The sequence below is a fragment of the Aethalodelphis obliquidens genome, unplaced genomic scaffold (genome assembly GCF_003676395.1).
Source record: "Aethalodelphis obliquidens isolate GAN/ISIS:26980383/991018 unplaced genomic scaffold, ASM367639v1 scaffold17, whole genome shotgun sequence".
NCBI classification, from domain to species: domain Eukaryota; kingdom Metazoa; phylum Chordata; class Mammalia; order Artiodactyla; family Delphinidae; genus Aethalodelphis; species Aethalodelphis obliquidens.
Window position 1 is genome coordinate 2,505,673 of NW_020837961.1, and position 18,735 is coordinate 2,524,407.

The 18,735-nt window shown below is 48.4% G+C and overlaps 1 protein-coding gene and 1 long non-coding RNA gene across 3 annotated transcripts in view; both read left to right on the forward strand.

Annotated features, from left to right (window-relative positions):
- The first annotated feature begins 470 nt into the window (after positions 1–470).
- The window catches only part of FNIP2 (folliculin interacting protein 2), a 139,297-nt gene continuing 121,032 nt past the window's right edge, over positions 471–18,735 (forward strand). Inside the window, exon 1 of one of the 2 annotated variants that reach the window (XM_027116842.1) lies at positions 471–679. In XM_027116842.1, the coding sequence (XP_026972643.1) occupies positions 561–679 (119 nt within the window). In that variant the 5' untranslated portion in view covers positions 471–560. The remainder of the gene's footprint in view (positions 680–18,735) is intronic. The other variant, XM_027116847.1, reaches the window with a different exon arrangement.
- Positions 1,685–14,974, forward strand: LOC113625914 (uncharacterized). The gene is made up of 3 exons (XR_003434940.1): positions 1,685–1,696; positions 9,117–9,129; positions 12,683–14,974. It is a non-coding gene; the product is annotated as an uncharacterized LOC113625914 (long non-coding RNA).

Genomic DNA, 18,735 nt, shown 5'->3' on the forward strand with positions numbered 1-18,735 from the left:
CCCACCAACACCACAACCTCCACCCCAAACTCCAGCCCCCAGCCCTACCCCCCGGGTCCCCGCCCCCTGCCCACTAGGGCATTCACCCAGCTGGCCCCGCACCCCGCCCTCGGGGCCCCCGCTTTAAGCACCGCCCCTCTCCGCCCCCGCTCCGTCCCCCTTTAAGTGCCCTGCCCCCGCCTCCCCGAGGCCCCACCCCCCTCCCCCTTTAAGCGCCCCGCCCCCCCCCCCCCGCGTCTCCCCAGGCCCCCTTTAAGCGCCTCGCCCCGCCCCCTGCCCCCCGCCTCCTGCCCCCCGCGGCCCCCGCCCCCGGATGCGGGGCCGGGCGGGGTCCCGGGGCCAATGGCGGCCGCGCTCCTCCCGCGCCGGCGGCGGCTCCTCCCGCGGGGAGAACTGTCAGCGCGCGGCGGCGGCGGCGGGCCAGCCCCGTCATATGACCGGCCGGCGGCCCCGGCGCCGAGCACAGCTGCCCGCGCCGCGATGGCCCCGCCGCCGCCCCCGGCCGCGCGCTGAGCCGGGCCGAGGCCGCGGAGCCGCAGCCGCAGCCGAGCCGCAGCGCCATGGCCCCGACCCTGCTGCAGAGGCTCTTCAACAGGAAGGGCGGCGGCGGCTCCGCGGCGGCGGCGGCGGCGGCGGCGGCAGCCCCGGGCCGGGCGCCCCGGGAGGGGCCGGCCTTCAGGTGAGGGGCCGCGGGACGGAGGGGCTCGGAGCGGGAAGGGACGAGGGGAGGGGCCCGCCCGGCACGCCGCCGCCGGCGACCCGGCACCGTGGGCCCCAATCAGGCGCCGGGCGGCGCTCCCCCCCCCCACCCGCTTGGAGGTGCCGGGGCTCCGGGGGTACCCGCCGCGGGCCCGGGGGTCGCGGGTCGTGGGGGGCCTGGGGCGCCGCTGCAGCCTATTGTGTGGGAGACGCCGTGGCGCGAGCGCGGCACCGCCTCCTTCCTCGCCGTGGGACCGGCTCTCGGACGCGTGCCTGGCAGCGAGCCGCTTCCTCGCCGCGGGGCGCCGGCTGCGCGGGACGTGTGCGGAGCCCGAGGTGCCCGCGCAGCGAAGCTGGTGCGTGTGCGCACGGACTGACCCCCGGTACGCGCCTCCGGAGACGCGCCGCGCGCGCGCGGGCGGCGCGCTGGCATCCTGGGTGCCTTCGGTTGCTTTCTCCCGGTTGCTCGCCCGGCAGTCTTGGGCGCCGGGTGTGATCCGATCCCCCTTTCACGGCCGAGGGAACGTTAAGTCGCAGAGAGCGCGACCCGCAGATGGGGGCGACAGACCCTGCATTTGACCTGCGCGCTTTGAGCGCACAGTCCAGCCTGAACGCTCTAGGCCCGTCCGCCCTCCTGGGCTAACTTTAACACGGGGCCTTAAAACGGCCTGTATTGCCTTTCAGCACGCTTGTGTTGAGAAGTTCATTTACTTGCCTGTAACAGTTTTTTCCCAGCAGGTGTTTTACTGAGCATCTACTTCCAACTTGGACACTCTGCTGGGTGCTTTCTGGCTAAAATGTCTTGCAGAAGGAGTTTATAATTGAAGTGTAGACCCAGGGTACTTAACCTTTCAAAAGTTTCAAGCGGAACTTTGACTGCATTTTGGGCCAATTTTTGTGTTCTAGGTTTTGCTCCGCGTAAATCCCATTCGCTGAAAGCGCCCAAAGCCCCTCACGGCAGTTACGTGAACGTTACCAGTCTTTTGTGACCGTGGGTGTGTGTGGGTGTGTGTTGTTATTTGGAAGGTAAGTTGTGAAGGCTTGACACACCTTCGTTAAATTCCCGTGTGTTCTGTAGGTGTACTGAATCGTTACAATTCAAGCAGGGAATTCTACTCCTTTCACTGCTTTGGGTACTAGTGATGCTGTGTTGCTTCTCAGAACTCGGTAGAATTACTTCTGGCCCAGGGTGTGTAATTTCTCCTCTTCCCTCCTGGTAACCCAGACTCGGTGGAGGGAACAAAGCCTGGAGAGGACAGGGCATGTGTTCCAGGTGTCTTTGCTTGGGCAGCCCTTGTCAAGGACACAAGAGCCCTCTGAATGCACGGTCGTGGCTTCCTGTGCTCTACGCTCACTTTCCCACCACCGTTTCCTCCATCTACAACTGTAAGGGAGTGTCTTTTGAACAAAAAAACTGTGGCTATATTTAGGGCCTGGCCATATTAGGGAAACTGATTCTAACTTTGTGGGAACATCCTCAGTGCAGTGCTCTGACCTCCTGTTGGTGTCTAGTGAAGAACACAAAACTGGGCCAGGGAACGGTTTCGGAGGTTTGTTTGTGTTGACCTCATTAGGATTTTCTGCAAGTTTGGGAGGTGAATGCCCAGGAGAAAACTGGAGGTCTCAGGGCCCTTCAGCAGTGTCCCTGCTAAGGGTTCCCCTTGGAAAAAGAAATGCAGTAAAGACTCAGGAAGATGAGGGCCAAATCAACCGTGTCACACCACGTCGACCAAGGGCACCCGGGCGAGTCTTTCTTCCTGCTCTCCTCACCTGGCTGAACTCTCAGATGCTGTGCAGCCTTCCTGGGAGAGTGGAAAATTTCCCTCTCTCGCCCTACAGAATGATGACCTCGCACTTCATATCTATCCAGATTTAACAAAATAGGAGCTCGCATGTGCTTTTGGGGGAAGGGGTACCTCAGACAGGCAATGAGCTGCCCTTGGGGGCCCACTTTGTAGCTGAATAGATTTTCAGAAGTTAAGGTGCAACGCTTAGGTTGAACCTCTAGCGCGCCTAACGGGAATTTGTATTCTTTTAAATTGTGTCTGTGAAATTTGTCTTCTTTTTCCCCCCTTTGGCCACTCCGCACGGCACGCGGGATCTTAGTTCCCTGACCAGGGATGGAACCTGTGGAAGTGCGGAGTCTTAACCACTGGACCGCCTGGGAAGTCCCTGATTTTGTATTCTTTAGTGCCTTTAAATACAGGCAGTACCTTGTAGATCTTGAGAATGAAAGGAAGATTCAGGCTGGCTTTTGGGCGGTTTTGTAGCATAGATCTCCATGCATTTTGGGGAAAAGCCTAAGTAAAAATAAGACCCAGTTTGTATATACATCTTTTTGTTTTAGAGTTCTTCTCTCTCTCTCCTCTCAGTGGTGGACTTCCACTAGTCATCTTAAGCCCTTCCCCCCTTCTCTGCAGTCGTGCCCTGGATGGTGCTCTGCTCACCCTGTGCCCGGCCCTGTCACCTCCCCAACTTCCTCACCATCCGCTCGTCCCTCCAGTTTACACTCACTGGACTTGATTAGAGAGGAACTTTGAGGCCTGGTGTAAGTAGCTTACCTCACAGGTCATTTTCAGATCTTTGTGCTTCCCAGCGTTCCACCTGCAAAGGGTCATCACAGTTGGGATTCCTTCTTAAGTGTATTTTTTCAGGATCTCGACAAGAAGCCCTTTTCATAGCTTTGAGGAAAGAGCTTGCTAGGAAGACAGAAAAAGAATCAGAAGAGATTGAATTTTCAAGTTTGGGAGAAGGAGATGGGACACTCTGCGATTATGGTATTTGTGAAGTGTAAGCTCTGAAGTTATAAAGTTGCATCGTGGTCTTGAAATTTGAGAGAATTCTCTATTTGCTGGTCTTTACAGTGCTTTCACTTTCACCTAATTGATATATACATACACATACACACACATACATGTGTGTGTGATATAACTCTTTTTTCCAGAAGGATAAACGAGAACAAAATGAGGTTATTTGTCTGGAGGCTCAAACAAGTAGAAGTGGGTTCTTGGTTCCCCTGCATCTCAGGGAAGCATGTTCATTTAGGAACTTTTAAAAGCCAAGTGTGCCCACTGACTTCTTTTTTTTTTTTTGCGGTACTCGGGCCTCCCACTGCTGTGGCCTCTCCCGTTGCGGAGCACAGGCTCCGGACGCGCAGGTTCAGAGTCCATGGCTCACGGGCCCAGCCGCTCCGCGGCATGTGGGATCTTCCCGGATCTTCCTGGACCGGGGCACGAACCCGTGTCCCCTGCATCGGCAGGCGGACTCTCAACCACTGTGCCACCAGGGAAGACCCCCACTGACTTCTTGAGCTGCATGTTTGGTTCAAGTTTGAAGTTTTATCTTAAGGTGTTTTTTTTTAATGTCTCTGGTAAATTAGTGGACCAGTTTCCACCTCAAATGTGTATGCAAGAGGGAGGCGGAAGAGGTCACCGGTTAGGCAGTGTCTTATTGGGGACCAGTTAGACGAAGCGAGTAAGCATGCGTGTTGCTTGGGATGAGAGGGGTAAAGGAGAGCATCTCAGCCGCTTGGTAGGTGGCTGTGTAAATGCTGGGAAGGAGAGACCCCACCCCTGCGCCTCTCCAGTCCTGAATATCCGAGGCCACAGGGCCTAGTTAGTGCTAATCCAAACGGTTAGAACAACATTAAGTCACCGGTTCCAGGGTTAGTATTATGTAAGTACGGTTTAATCCACTTACCACTGTTATCCAGTGGCGTCTGATGCTCATCTCCTGGGCTTGTGGCGCTGCGCTCTGCCCATACAGACCAAGGTAGGACAGTCTGAGGACAGCAGGTCCTACGCCGAGATGCACGAACAGCAAAGAACGCACTGGAAACTATAACAGGAAGGTAATTCCGACGCGGATGAGGAGTTCACCCCTGCGTTAAGTACCACACATGGAGGATGCACTGTTCTCACCCTTGCTGTGACCGAGGATTCACTCTTCCTTCCCAGAGGAGCCTCCACTGCCAGCTCCCACGACGCTAGCATTTCTAATGAGCTTGTCCTGGGGTCGGGGGGATATTCTGGAAGAAACACAGATTAGGCCCACTACGCTCACGTTTTTACTGACTGTAACATAAGACACGTGACACAGAAATCACAGGTTTCATTTCTTTTTTTGGCGTTGCTGTGGGGAGAGCCTCTTTATTTAGTTGCCATACACGTGATAACCCAAAAGGTGGTCTGAATTGAATCTGGATTCGTGCCTGAGTTTTCCTTCCCTAGACAGTGAGAACATGAGGAAAGGAATCATGGCTTTTACTATCTTCTTTTAATTTAATTTTTATTTTATACGGGACTGCAGTCGATTTACAATGTTGTGTTAGTTTCAGGTGTACAGCACAGTGACGCAGTTATCCATCTGTACATACATCTTCTTTTTCATATTCTTTTCCATTATACGTTACTACAAGATACGGAATATAGTTCCCTGTGCTGTGCAGAAGGCCCCTGTTGCTTTCTTTCTACTACTTCCTAAGTCTTCCTGGAGGCTTCCTTGCGCGCTGCTCTGGATCTGTGAGCACACCCCCCCCGCCCCGATCACATCTCCTGGTCCTGACCCGTGCCTTGGGTCCCGGCGGGGTATTAGGGGTTTGGGGCCGGTCCGGGCTCACGTCGTGCGTTCTTTTCGTCGCGGAGGCCGTCGATTTTGTCCTGTCTCGTGCACCATGTTGCCATGGGACCCACATGTCTCTCCATTTCTCTGGGCCTCGGTCTTGGCGTTTGTAACGCGCCCGCCCTGTGTAATAAGGTTGTGGTGAGGAGGTAATATATTTGAAAATCTTGTGAAAAGAATAAAATGCAGTAGAGAACGATTTTAAGTATTACGGAGCGCCTCTTAAGCCATGGAATTCAGTATCATTCATATTGAGGCTTTATGGGCGTGAACTGTCTTCTCTTTCTATAGATGGGAGACTTGAGACGGAACAGAAGCCACGCGATTTTACTTTTTTTTTTTTTTTTTCCACTTGGATGGTGTCCGTGATGAAACAGACTGAGTCTTCAGAGGAGCGTTAAGACCAGTCACTGAGACCCGGGTGGAGGGGCCTGGACAGTCAGGAATGGTTTTAGGAGTACGGTGTATTTTTCAGAATTATTTGCAAGTTTTTCCTACCAAGAATAAAATCTTATTTAAGCAGCAGGAGAAATGTGTTAAGTGAAGTGACACAGCTGCACAATGGCTGGTGTTCTGCAGCCACCAAATCTTTATTTTATGTCTGTTTATATATATATATATATTTATATATATCACACGTACATGTGTATTTATGTATATACACACATGCACACATGTGTTGAAGATGCTGAAGATGGCCGTGTGGGGTTGATTGTGTGTGTCTGTACGAAGGTGAGCGGCCCTGCACACCAGCATTTTAACAGGGGTGGTCAACCGGCGGGTGAAGCTTTCATTCGACTCTTCTGTGTTTTATATTTTGTTGGTATTTTGGATTTTGCTCGAACAAATTCGTGCTGCCTCTGTGATTTAAGCGACAGAAACCAGCGCCTCTCTACACCTACACTCTGTGCATTAAAAGACCACATTATTTTAAATGTTAAGTGGTCTTTGGAGTATTTTGCATCGTGAGGGAGGGACTGAGTGTAACACTGGCGGAGAGACCTGATTTGAGTAACAACTCTCTAGAGACTTCCTCTTCTTTGTAAAAATAAGTGGTAGTCCCTGTAACGGAGAGCAGTATGCTGTGAACTTTAATGTACTTAACACCGAAGTCCGTGACGACCCTCAGGAGGCCAGTGTAACCGGGGAGGCTGGTGAGCGCAGGCGGTATCTGTGTGCACAGTTTTATCGGCGGGGCAGGGTCCCGGCCCTCCTCCAGCCTCAGGCAGCCTGGTCTCCAGCAGGGCTCAGGAGCTGCACCCAGCTCTCCAGTCGGCGGTCGAGAGAGACCTAGGTAAGATTTATTTGAAATATACGGAAAGAGGTGACACGACCTTTGAGATTTGGGGTACCTTGGGTACGCTGAGGGGCTTGGACTGGCTGCTTTGAAAGCTGAGACAGGCATTTTAATTTTCGGTTCTGAAATCCGAGTCAGTCATGTTACACGTTGTCATTAGACTGAGTAGGTGGTCTTGAGAGGTGGGCCGGGCCTGTGGTGTTTTAATGCACAGAGTGTGGATGTAGCGAGGGCGCTGGTTTCTGTCGCTGTGGCTTTGGGTTGTGTTTCTCATGGTCTGCCTGTGAGGTCAGCCTAAGGAAGCCTTTGCAGTTGTGTCTCCTCGGCCAAGGGGGTGTAAAAGGCCGTCCTTGCGCTCGTGAAATGCTCCGGCTGCCAGTGTGAGCTCCTGGCGGGCGAGTCTGATTTGGGAACTGGGACCGCGCTGACTTCCCCAGCCACTGGTTTTCTTGGTGTGGACGCAAAGGAGCAAATGTTTCATCGCTTGTCTGAGTCCCTGGCGGGCGTGAGTGGTTAGGCCCTCAGGGTGAGATCGTGTCCTTGGCTGTAAAAGTCAGTCTTTCCCTTGCGGGTAAGAGTGCTGAAATATTTAGTGAGCTCCTACTTACCAAGCATTCTTTTTATCTCTGGTCCGTGAGAAATGATTACTCTGGAGAAGAGGAAAAACAGGCCAGACTTTTCCAGCTTACTGGGCATGGAATGGCGATTTCCCTCAACCCCACCCCTCTGTAAACGGAACGTCCACGAATCACTGCTCAAGCCGCACAGGCACTCTTGTGAGGCGTGCTCGGTGGGAGGCGGGGGCGGGGCCGGGGGGGGGGGATGGAAGCCGGTGGGCTGCCGACCCTCTGTGTTCAGCCGGAAGCTGTCCAGCTGCCTGTGTGATGGACTTCTGGAAGGGACAGTGTGCCTTCTCACACATCACGTACATACGTTTTTCTTGCTGCACACTTTGTGTTTGTGCCAAAATAGTATAATCTGTTAAGCGCAATGAGCGCAGCCATTAAACGCAGCCATTAATACTCCGATGTTGTGGGGATGTGTTGCATGGCAGGCGCTTTCTGTTACATAAGATTTTAGTGTTAGCACGAGTCTGGGTCCCCGGCTATCATGTTCCCCTCTCTTTCACCATGCGCTTCTCATTCATATGTACATTTGGAATATTTTTATTCGTCCCTGAATCTTGCTTAATTTGTACATCGTGCTCTAGCGTTTGGGTCCAGTGTAGTGTTATAAAGAGATACGTGTCTGCCGTACGAAGATGATTTTATCGCCACGCCTGAGACCTTTTAACCATAACTAAGAGCGTTTCTGTGTTTGAAGTAATACATCTTTAAATCAGTGACCACTGGTGTCTGATTATTCACAGATGTCTACTTGAAAATGACCACCAGTTCATGCAGGGCGGTCACTGGGGCAGTAGAAATTCGGCCCTCAAAGCCGACGGGGGCGGATGGGAAACCTGCGTATCTGATGGGGACCTCACTCTAGTTTCCAGTGAGGATAATGTTGGACGTGAATAATGTAATCGTGCAGCATGTGTGCACAACCTAAATATACTGTGTGTTTATGACAGAAGGATTTTTCTAGGAAAATTGATAGTCTGTTTATTTGAATATGCCCTAGGTGGCATTGTGTAATGGATATCAGTAGAAATGAAACATGTCCCTGAATTGACCTGACAATTGAACACAACCTAAGAAAGGCACCGACTTCAGAAGTATCTGGTTTTCCTTGATTTAAGTATACTTGAGACCCTGTCATGTGGAAGGCCGCATTGCCAATATTGACTTGTCAGACAGTCATTGTTCAATTTTATTTATTTGTGGCTTACTCTGACAAAAAGGAGTGTGTGTTTTTAAACATTTTATCCATGAAACTTTTCACAGAACACATTATCATTTATTCTGATGGTTTAACAAACAGAAAACTAGCCTTTGCTTACAAGTACACACATACCAGTTAAATGGAATTGGGTGGAATTTTGCATTTCATTGGTAAATTCTGCTCACTAAACTTTTCCTTCAGTTGTCATGGCAACTCTGTTCCTTCACAAGTTGGAGACAAGTTAGACGTTAACCTGCTTGTTCCTCCAGAGATGAAACAGGTGTTTCATTTTAGGATGTGTTAGGAAGAAGCAGTAGTCTAATGTGTTCTGCCTTTAACACCTTATAAATACTTCAGATTGCCAACTGTGGTTCCCTGGTGTACCCAGAAAATTGGACATTTTCTTTTTTCTAACCTACAGTTGAAACCTTTGGGGTGACGGGGAACAAATGTAGTGTATTTGATTGCATTTAGCTCTTAATTAACTGTTCTCATTTACTCAAGTTCTCTTATAAAACATGATTGAGAAATATAACAAGAATATCATTTAAATTTGCCGCTTTAAGCATACATTTGGGTAACTGAATGAAACAAGAAAATGTCCATGTTGTGGTTAGATATGGGAATTCTTCTAATCCTAGCCCTCTTGTCATGGCTGTAGTGCTTAGTGCAGGGCTTGGCAGGAGGTTGCGCTTAGTAAATACTTGTTCGATGAATGAATGAATGAATGAATGAATATGTTTAAGAGTTTTGCAAACAGACGATCCTTAAAGATTCTCTGGTATTCCAGAATCTGACCTCTTGTTATATTATTCTTTTTCTTGATGTTTCTGGCATGCATATTGTCATTTTTCAAAGGAGTCTTGTTATAGACCACACAGTTTCCTTCTTTCCATTAATATGAATGAACTTTTTTTTGGTATCAAAATCATAAGGTAAATACGCTAAAGGAACCTGCCCTCTCCTCAAAGTAAAAAAAAAACACCTAAAAAGGACACTTAATATCTGAGACTCAGTTATAAACTCCCACAGCTGTTGAAAGCAACATATAGAAAAAAGTATTTTATTTAAATAATCTCTGCGAACCTCTGAAATTATCAGCTGTGTGTTGATAACTGTAAAACTGCGTTCTATACCTTTTAGATTCCTTGAATTTTTGTGTGGCTTGTTGAACTGAAATACATGATGGAATGAAATTAGCTAAGCGGTTGTTTCAAATAGAAGATGCAGCTCACTTAGTTCTGAAAACGATGTTGGTCACAGCAGTGAGCACAAGGCCAAGAAGGGCACTTGGTCCCTTCCGCGCGTGCAGGGCTCCGTGGAGACCCTGAGAGCACGGGCACTGGCCAGTACCACGTGGCCTTGAGAAACGGCTCACAAATTATGATTTTTTTCAAGAGTATTAACTTTTCAGGGCACCTGATTAAAACTCAAACAGTATAAAATGATACACATTGAAATATAAGCCTCTCATTTCACACCCCTAATCTCTCTTCCCAAGGGCCACCCTTATTATACCAGTTTCTTTTAGTGTATCCTTCCAGAAATATTCGATGCACATACAAGAAAAAACATTCTCTTTCATTCACAGAAATGGTAGTTGCTGTACACACCGTCCAGCGTGTTGCTGATAGGTGCCCGGCTTCCACTGAGTGAATGTGCGTGGAAGACTAACTCAGTGGCTGTCAAGTCTGGCTGGACATTGCAGGGACCCAGCAAGGTTTAAATGCCCAGACCATTCTCTGAGATCCTGATCTCATTGATCCGGGTTGGCTACAGGTCTGTCATTATGGACACCTCCCTGCCACCCCCCAGGTAATTTTAGTGAGCAGTTTAACCAGTCCCCTGTTGACGGATGTTTAGATCGTTTTCAGGCTTTTTTGTTAGAGATGGTGAACTTCCCGGTCAGAAGATGCTTATTCATAAGCTCAGGTATATTTCTAGGGTCAGGACCCAGGGTGGAACTTCTGCCTAATCGCTCTTCAGAGATGCTGTACCTACTTACACTCCTGGCAGCATCACGTGAGTGGCTGTTTAGTGGAGGTGATTTAAAGTGACCGGAGGAAACTGTGCTGGTGGCTGGTGGTGAAACTCGGACCCTACCCCTCGCTTGGTAGCTGTTGACCCCTTGTCTAGCTTGTTCTAGATTTAAAAGAAAACAGTTCTCTGCATGAAGATGTTAAAAAAAAGCAAAAAAACTTTCACACATGGAGGTGTTCTTTAGACATTATTGTTATAATGATAAATATCTAAAAAGAATTATAATAGTTGTCTAACAGCAGGAAAGTAGCTAAACTGTGATGTTAGCTTCGTAGGATATTATATGATGGCTAAATGATTAAGACTATTAATATAGTCACATTGTGTTTTAATATAATATATAAAGTATATTTATATGTGTTTAATGTCCACAAATACATTAAATACTATATGTTAAAATATATGTTAATTATAACATATATATTATATAATATACATATATAATGTAATACATATATACTGTTATAATTAATATATTCACATTTAATATAACATAATATAATCAAATGTTTGATATGGTAAATAAAAAACCCCAAATCAATTGGTACCTACAAGATGAATATGTTAGTAAAATATATAAATGTATGACCAAGGACTAGAAAGGAAAACAGGAAAATACAAGAGTTGATTTGCTGGGGTAATGAACTTATGGATAAATATCCTTTTAAAAAATTTGTTTACTGTTATAAGATAGCGTGGGCAAAAAATAAAAAATGAGAAAAAATTCTTTTGTAATGCAAGTAGCCGTTTGTGACTTTAAAGATGTATTTTCATGTTGTGAACCTCATTAACTGGTGGACGTGTTATGGGCTGTGCATGTAAACAGCGTCTCTGCAGTCTTTTAAGACGCCTGTAAGTAGCTGCTTCTCCAGAGTGTTTACGGAGCCCCCCCGCAGTGTTTGTGGAGGAGGGACCCGCGCCGCGTGGCATTCGCTTACATCATCTCGAAGTTACCCTTTGAGGTTGGGTATTTCATTAGCTAATTTATAGGTATAACGTTGTAATAATTTACAGATGAAAACCGAGGCTTGCTGGAGATCACTGTGTGGGTAACTAGTGGTGCTGGGAATTCAAACCCAAGTCGGTACGTGGTCTGTATTCCCTCTCTGCCAGTGAACATTTGAAGTTCCTAGGAGGTTGATGTTCTGTGGGGTTTATAAGGAAGTATGAGGTCTAACTATTATTTCTAGGGGGCTTCCATTTTAACTGTGCAAATGATAGGTATTAAGTTTAAAAAACTGACTGATAAGACAAAGCAGTAAGGAGTTCAGGACCAAGTCTCTACGGTCCTGTTGAGATGTCAGGCAGGGGTGAGGGCCCTTTAGACTGGCTGCTTCAGGGCAGGCTTTACCCAGGAGCTGGGATCTGATGGGTAGGACTTGGGTGGAGAGGATGAAGACAACTCTTACCTTGGAGGTGTTCCTGGGTCAGGGAATGGGCCGGATTCTTTGAAATAAGAGTGTTCCTGGGAGGCAGGGCCCACTGGGGCCGGACTGTGTAGGGCCTCGCAGGCATTATTCCTGCTCAGGTTTTTTTTTTGTTGTTTTTTTATTTGCGGTACGTGGGCCTCTCACCGTGCGGCCTCTCCCGTTGCGGAGCACAGGCTCCGGACGCGCAGGCTCAGCGGCCATGGCTCACGAGCCCAGCCGCTCTGCAGCATGTGGGATCTTCCCGGACCGGGGCACGAACCCGTGTCCCCTGCATCGTCAGGCGGACTCTCAACCACTGCGCCACCAGGGAAGACCCCTGCTCAGTTTTAAACTTAGGTGGCCCCGACGAGTAGGTGAGCGTCCTCGGTCTACACTTTGAGGGTTAATAGAAAGAGTAGAGACTCCGGTAGGGTCTGTATTCTTGAGTCAAAGCCGGCTCTCCCACTTACCACGTAGGGCATGTCGTCTCTGAGGGTTCTCTTCCGTAAGATGGGTGTAAAACGGCTTTCCTTGCACGGTCCTGAGGACTGGAGATTACACGCGTCAGTTACACCTGGCGCACAGTGCTCGGTGCCTGCGGGGCCTCGGGTCTCGTAACCCTCAGGGCCCAGCGTTCCGTGCCTCTGCGCGCAGCTCCTCCAGCTGCTTCCCTGCGTTCACCCCGACTCTGGGTGGTGCCGAGCCTGTGGCGGCCGCGAGCGGCTTGGCTTCCTCAGGAGGTGGCGTTCGCTCTCGGCAGGCACCGGGGAGCCACCGCAGGCGTGAGCAGCGCAGCACCAACGCCTTCACTTAACTTGGGGGCTGGGATCCAAGTTAGTGCAGTTTTACTGTGTATGGTATTCCTTAGTCTCCCCTCATCCGCAATCCTAGGACTCTCTTATCTCCAAAGGGAGAAAACCAAAACGATCCGAGCCAGCAATGTCACCTGTGTGGTTCCCCTCCCAGCCCGTGGCAGAACCCATACTTGGTAAGCCTAGCACATGTAGGGAGTGCGCTCTCTCTCTTTTTAAATAAAGACTTTCTTTAGGGCAGTTTTAGGCATCCAGGAAGACTGAGAGGAAGGCCCCGAGGTTTCCCCTGTCCCCCCTGCCCCACACATGCGTAACCTCTCCAGTTATCAGCAAGCTCACCAGAGCGGTCCGTTTTTTAACCAATGACCAACTGCTTCCACACACCATGATCACACAAAGCCCCTGGTTTACCTTGGGGTTGCCTCTTGGTTCGCTCTTGTTCTGTGAGTTTGGCCGAATGTGTAATGACACGTGTCCACCATGATAACATCATACGGAGAATTTTCATGGTCCTGACAACCCTCTGTGCCCGGCCTCGTCATCTCTCCCCAACCCCCACATATCTCTTTCTATAGCTCAGGAGCTCCATTTTTCCCCCAAAGCAGTTTCCCGGTAGCTCTGCTTCCTGTATTGATGAACGGTTTCCTGAAATGCAGGCCTGCACCAAGGATTGAGCTTGAACACGAGTTAGATTTTCACAAACAGGAAGGGGGAGCAAGGGGAAAAGAGAGAGAGGCGTTTGTCTCAGAAGCTAGACGAAGGGAAACCTTGCAGCTATCCCGTAATCTCATCGAACTGAAGCGCTAAGCACTGGTCCTCACTGTAGCGGGCTTGGGGGGTTGCAGTTCGGAAAGCCCGCGCCCTCCGCCTCCTGCAGCTGACGCTGTCAAAGGCCGCCTGGTTCCTGCAGGTGCAGCCGCACCTGCATTTCACAGTGCGTTCAGCATCGGTCTTCCTTCTTCCACGCCGCCTCCCTTCAGACCGGGCGGTGCTGGACTTCGCTCTCACAGCCGATGACTGCCCGCTGCTCAGATCGCTGCACCGAGGATGGAGCCTTACGGCCTGGACTGTAAAGGTCAGTAGTGTGTTTAACATGGTGGTGGCCACGTGAGCTGGCCTGAGCTTGCCTTGACTGCTAGCATGTTCAGTAGCTGTTTAACAGGAAGGTTCATTTCAGAATTACGTCAAAATGAGCACTTGATGGTTGTGGTCCAATCAGCAGGCCGTAGCAGGTGACATCCTGGGGGTGACAGTCTTGCTGTCCATCGTATGCTAGGTCCAAGCTCTCTCCCTGTGTTTTAGAAACCTTTGTGCGCAGGGCCCTGGGCTTCCAGGACCCCAGAGACATCGTCGGGGGGTGGAGGCATAGTTATCCCCGAGGATAAAATAACAGAATCGCTGCTGTCCTTCAAAACAAATCCCAAAGTATTGTTAAACTGTCAGTTATCACCCCTCTGCTCAGAAGACTCACCTTTCCTTCCCACCCTAGAAATATTTGGGGTGCAGGACTTTGACCACCTCTGCTCTGGGCATTGGGGCGGGCAGCCTTCACAGTTCTTTTTTTTGCCAGCCCACATTCTCAGTAAGGGTCCTTCCTCACCATCAGGTTAATTCCCTGTGGCCTTTTGGGGGGCAGAGCAAGAGGTCTTTGACCTACACGGGTTAGGCTTTGAGATCCTCACGGCTGGAATTCTCCATCTGTTCTGAGCCCGGTGCAATCCAGCATCCCAGGATTTAAGGCTGAGACCGGGCGTCAAAGCTCAGCAAGTAATTCTGGGTTTGTCTGTCCTCCACTGCGTTCTCTGCAGGTAGTTTCCCCGGGGGGCCTAAATGGTATGCATGGAGGACTGTGCATCAGGCATGTTTGCGAGGACAAAGGGACAGGAAGTGAGAGGGACAGGGAATTGTAAACAAAAAGAGTAAAGAATCCTCAAAAAGGAGCAATATAATATATAAAATAACTTCCAGGGTTTGAGCCAGAGTAACCGGGGCAAACAGTAGCATAGTTAATGCAAGTAGGGCAGTTATAAGGAGAAATGACTTGAAAAAAGGAACGCGTATGTTTGTTTCTGCGCGTGAATTTGAGGTGCAGCTGGACACCCCAGTAATGACGTTCAGGGGACAGTTTAGGCCAGTATTTGCCAGAGGGCCTAGGAAATCCACATCTCGCTCTTAAGACTGTTCTTCTTCTTTCCGTTTTGTGTGTGTGTAATTAAAAAAATTGAGGGACTTCCCTGGCGGTCCAGTGGGTAAGACTCTGCACTTCCAATGTGTGGGGCGCGGGTTTGATCCCTGGTCAGGAAACTAAGATCCCGCAAGCCCCGCGGCCAAAAAGTAAAAAATAAAGAATAAAAAAAGATAAAATTGTGGGAAAAAATTGAAGTATAATTGGGCTACAACATTATATTGGTTTCAGGTGTACAACATGATTCTCTATTTATATATATTGTGAAACAATCACAGTGTCTAGTTAACATCCGTCACCTTGCGTAGTTATAAAAAATTTCTCGTCACGAGAACTTTTAAGACCTGTTTTCTTAGCAACTTTCAAATATGCAATACAATGTTAACTGTAGTCACCATGCTGTACATTACAGACTTTTCTTCTACTGTTCCCTCCCTCAAAGTTACTTTTGTCCAAATTCTGTTTGCTCTTCCCGACACAGTTCAGATGCCCGCCGACTGTCTTGAGCCCCGAGAGGGCTCACCCTCGCAGCTCCTGCACTTACTGTTTCTTTGTTTTGTCTTTATGACACCGACAGCATTCTACCAGCTGGTATTCTAATTAACCAAACACAGCCAGGTTATACGGTAAGTGCAGGGAGCAGAATATATCGATGTACGTCCCTGTAGTGCATGCACTGCATAGCACCGAGAACACTGACTGGAGCTCAGTCATGTTTAAATATATTTATTTGAGCCTGTTTTTTTTTTTTTTTTTTTTTTCAGCTAGTATCACTACTTAGAGGAATATAAATTTATTAGCCATTATATAAAGTTCCTTTTTGTGCATAAACTTACCTCTTTAAAGCTTTAAGGACATCTCCCCACACTTACATTGCAGAATTTAACCAGTAAGTGTGTTTACCCTGTCGTGCCTCTGACTGTGTTTACCCCCTTTTCCTTCTTTCTTTTCAGTTACAGGGTTACGTAATTTTTCTTCAACCTTAGACCTATAGACCGTTTTATCTTTTTCTATGCTAGTTCCAGTTTAGATTTCTGAGGTTCACTGCCAAGAAACGTATGATGTATTCTCTTAAGAATATACTTTTTTGAGAGCTTGGGTTTGTCATAAGACTAGCTTGAATGCCGTCATTCTCTAAACTGATCAGACCTTTGCTCAAACTAAAACTCATGTACCATTTACTTATCTGTTTGTTTGTTCAAAGAACCTGAAAGGACTTACTGTGTATTCCACCTTAGTTGGGCATTTTCCTGCTGGAAATGTTTAGTGCCATAGATACACGTGGCCCTATCCCTGGCCAGCCTCTCCCTCAGATCAGCCATGAAAATGTTGAGTTCGCTCTTCACGCATCACTGAAAAGACCACTCTGTTTATACTTCTCTGTCCAGAGAAATGTTTGTTTATGCCTACTTCTGTTTTCTCGTCCTAATCCAGATTTCTGTCCAAGATAAATATTTTACTGGCTTCACACTGTTTTATCCTTGTAAAAACAAGTGACCAGATACCTGTGGTTCGTAGAGTGAAAACGTTAATGGCAGGTGGCTCTCGGATGCATAAAGGGACACTTGTTTTGGATTCTCGTGGCCCCAGTTTAAAAACACAAGCCACCTAAGTTTACTAGTGCATGAATTATATACACTTACAGCTTCAGGAACAGACGTCTGTTCCTCCCATTTGAATTTTGTGGATGTCAGTTTTGAAATGAGAGGGCCAACTAGGACTTGAGAGCATTTTTTTTTTTTTATTTTTTAAAAAAATTTATTTACTTATTTTATTTTCCTTTTTTGTTGGCTGCGTTGGGTCTTAGTTGCGGCACACGGGATCTTCGCTGAGGCATGGGGATCTTTCGTTGCAGCGCTCGGGCTTCTCTCTAGTTGTGGTGTGTGGGTTTTCTCTTCTCTAGTTGTGGCGCACCGGCTGCAGGGCGCGTGGGCTCTAGTTGAGGTGCGTGAGCTCAGTAGTCATGGCGCGCGGGCTTACTTGCTCCGCGGCATGTGGGCTCTTAGTTCCCTGACCAGGGATCGAACTCGCGTCCCCTGCATTAGAAGGTGGATTCTTAACCACTGGACCGCCAGGGAAGTCCCGAGAGCGTTTATTTCACCCATAAATTGTGGCTGTCTTCACATAGTGGTGAGAGTTGACAGTGGTTTTTACTTCCCAGAGAGCACAGCTTTGTTTGGGAAGAAGCTCCGATAGTCGCCCTCTGCGGCCTTTATTCCTTGAGACTCTTGCTCCATCTCTTAAAAAAGTAGTGACAAGTTCCCTGGTGTCAGAGGTATTGCAGGGTTTTTTTTTAAATTAATTTATTTTATTTATTCATTTATGGCTGCGTTGGGTCTTTGTTGTGGTACGCGGGCTTCTCATCGTGGTGGCTTCTCTTGTTGTGGAGAACGGGCTCTAGGCACGCGGGCTTTAGTAGTTGTGGCTCGTGGGCTCTAGAGCGCAGCCTCAGTAGTTGTGGCTCGCGGGCTCAGTAGTTGTGGCTCGTGGGCTTAGTTGCTCTGCGGCATGTGGGATCTTCCCGGACCAGGGCTCGAACCCGTGTCTCCTGTATTGGCAGGCAGATTCTCAACCACTGCACCACCAGGGAAGCCCCTGGTATTGCAGTTTTAATCTCTGGGGCTTTCCGTCTCCTTTTGACTTTTTGTGGTTTCCTCCTCCTCATGCTATACCCTTAATTTGCCATGTTATCGACTCAGATGTGGTAACTTCTCAGTGGGGTGTGGACACAGGAGACACAATGGGGAGAGATGATTTTCTTAGCACTGCTTCTCAAGGCCCGAAGGTTTCTTTTAATCCCTAAGTCTGTGATTTGACCTTTACATCTGACACAGGAGCACCTGTGCCTCCAGAAACCTGGAGGTGGGGAGATCGACAGGCATTGCAGCGTCTTGTACTTCGACGTTGCTGAGAAAGTACCCCCCCCCACCCCCACCCCCCTCGTGCAGCTGGCCCGAGGTCCTCTTACTCGAATCATTTCTTTTCCTTGGCAAAGACAAAGACTTATTTAGCCCTGGAAATGTAGTGGTGATGCTTTCAGAGTAGAAACAAGCCGTGCTGGAGGTTTAGAGTGCTGCAGTTAGGAATCACATTGCCACGTAAACCAATGTCCCCCATGGGTTTCTTTTCTAAAAATTGGGATGAGAGAGAGGTGCGTTTTGGTTACACGTGCTGCTGGGCATTAAGGACCAGTGTTTCACAGAGAGTACGTTGATGAGACGGACTTAACTGTAATAGTTCACATCACGTGGATTTTTTTTCCAAAGTGGTTGCTTTTATTTCATACAGCAGGTCACGGGCCCCCTGACCAGGGTGCTGGGTGCCCGTGCAGGGAGGGCTGGGTCGGGAACACAGACCTCTGGGCTCCTGCATGGCACTGTGGACAGTTTTCACCCCCACAGATTTGGCCGATTCCCTTTTTTTTTTTTTTAATTTTTACTTTATAGTGGAGTATAGTTGATTTACAATGTTGTGTTAGTTTCAGGTGTACAGAAAGTGATTCACTTACACATATATGTGTATCCATTCTTTTTCAGATTCTTTTCCCTTATAGGTTATTACAGAGTATTGAGCAGAATTCCCTGTGCTCTACAGCAGGTCCTTGTTGATTATCTATTTAACACATAGTAGTGTGTACATGTTAATCCCAAACTCCTAATTTATCTCTCCCCCGCTTTCCCCTTTGGTAGCCATAGTTTGTTTTCTATGTCTGTGAGTCTGTTTCTGTTTTGTAAATAAGTTCATTTGTATCATTTTTTTAGGTTCCACATATAAGTGATATCATATAATATTTGTCTTTTTCTGATTTACTTCACTTTGTATGATCATCTCTAGGTCCATCCATGT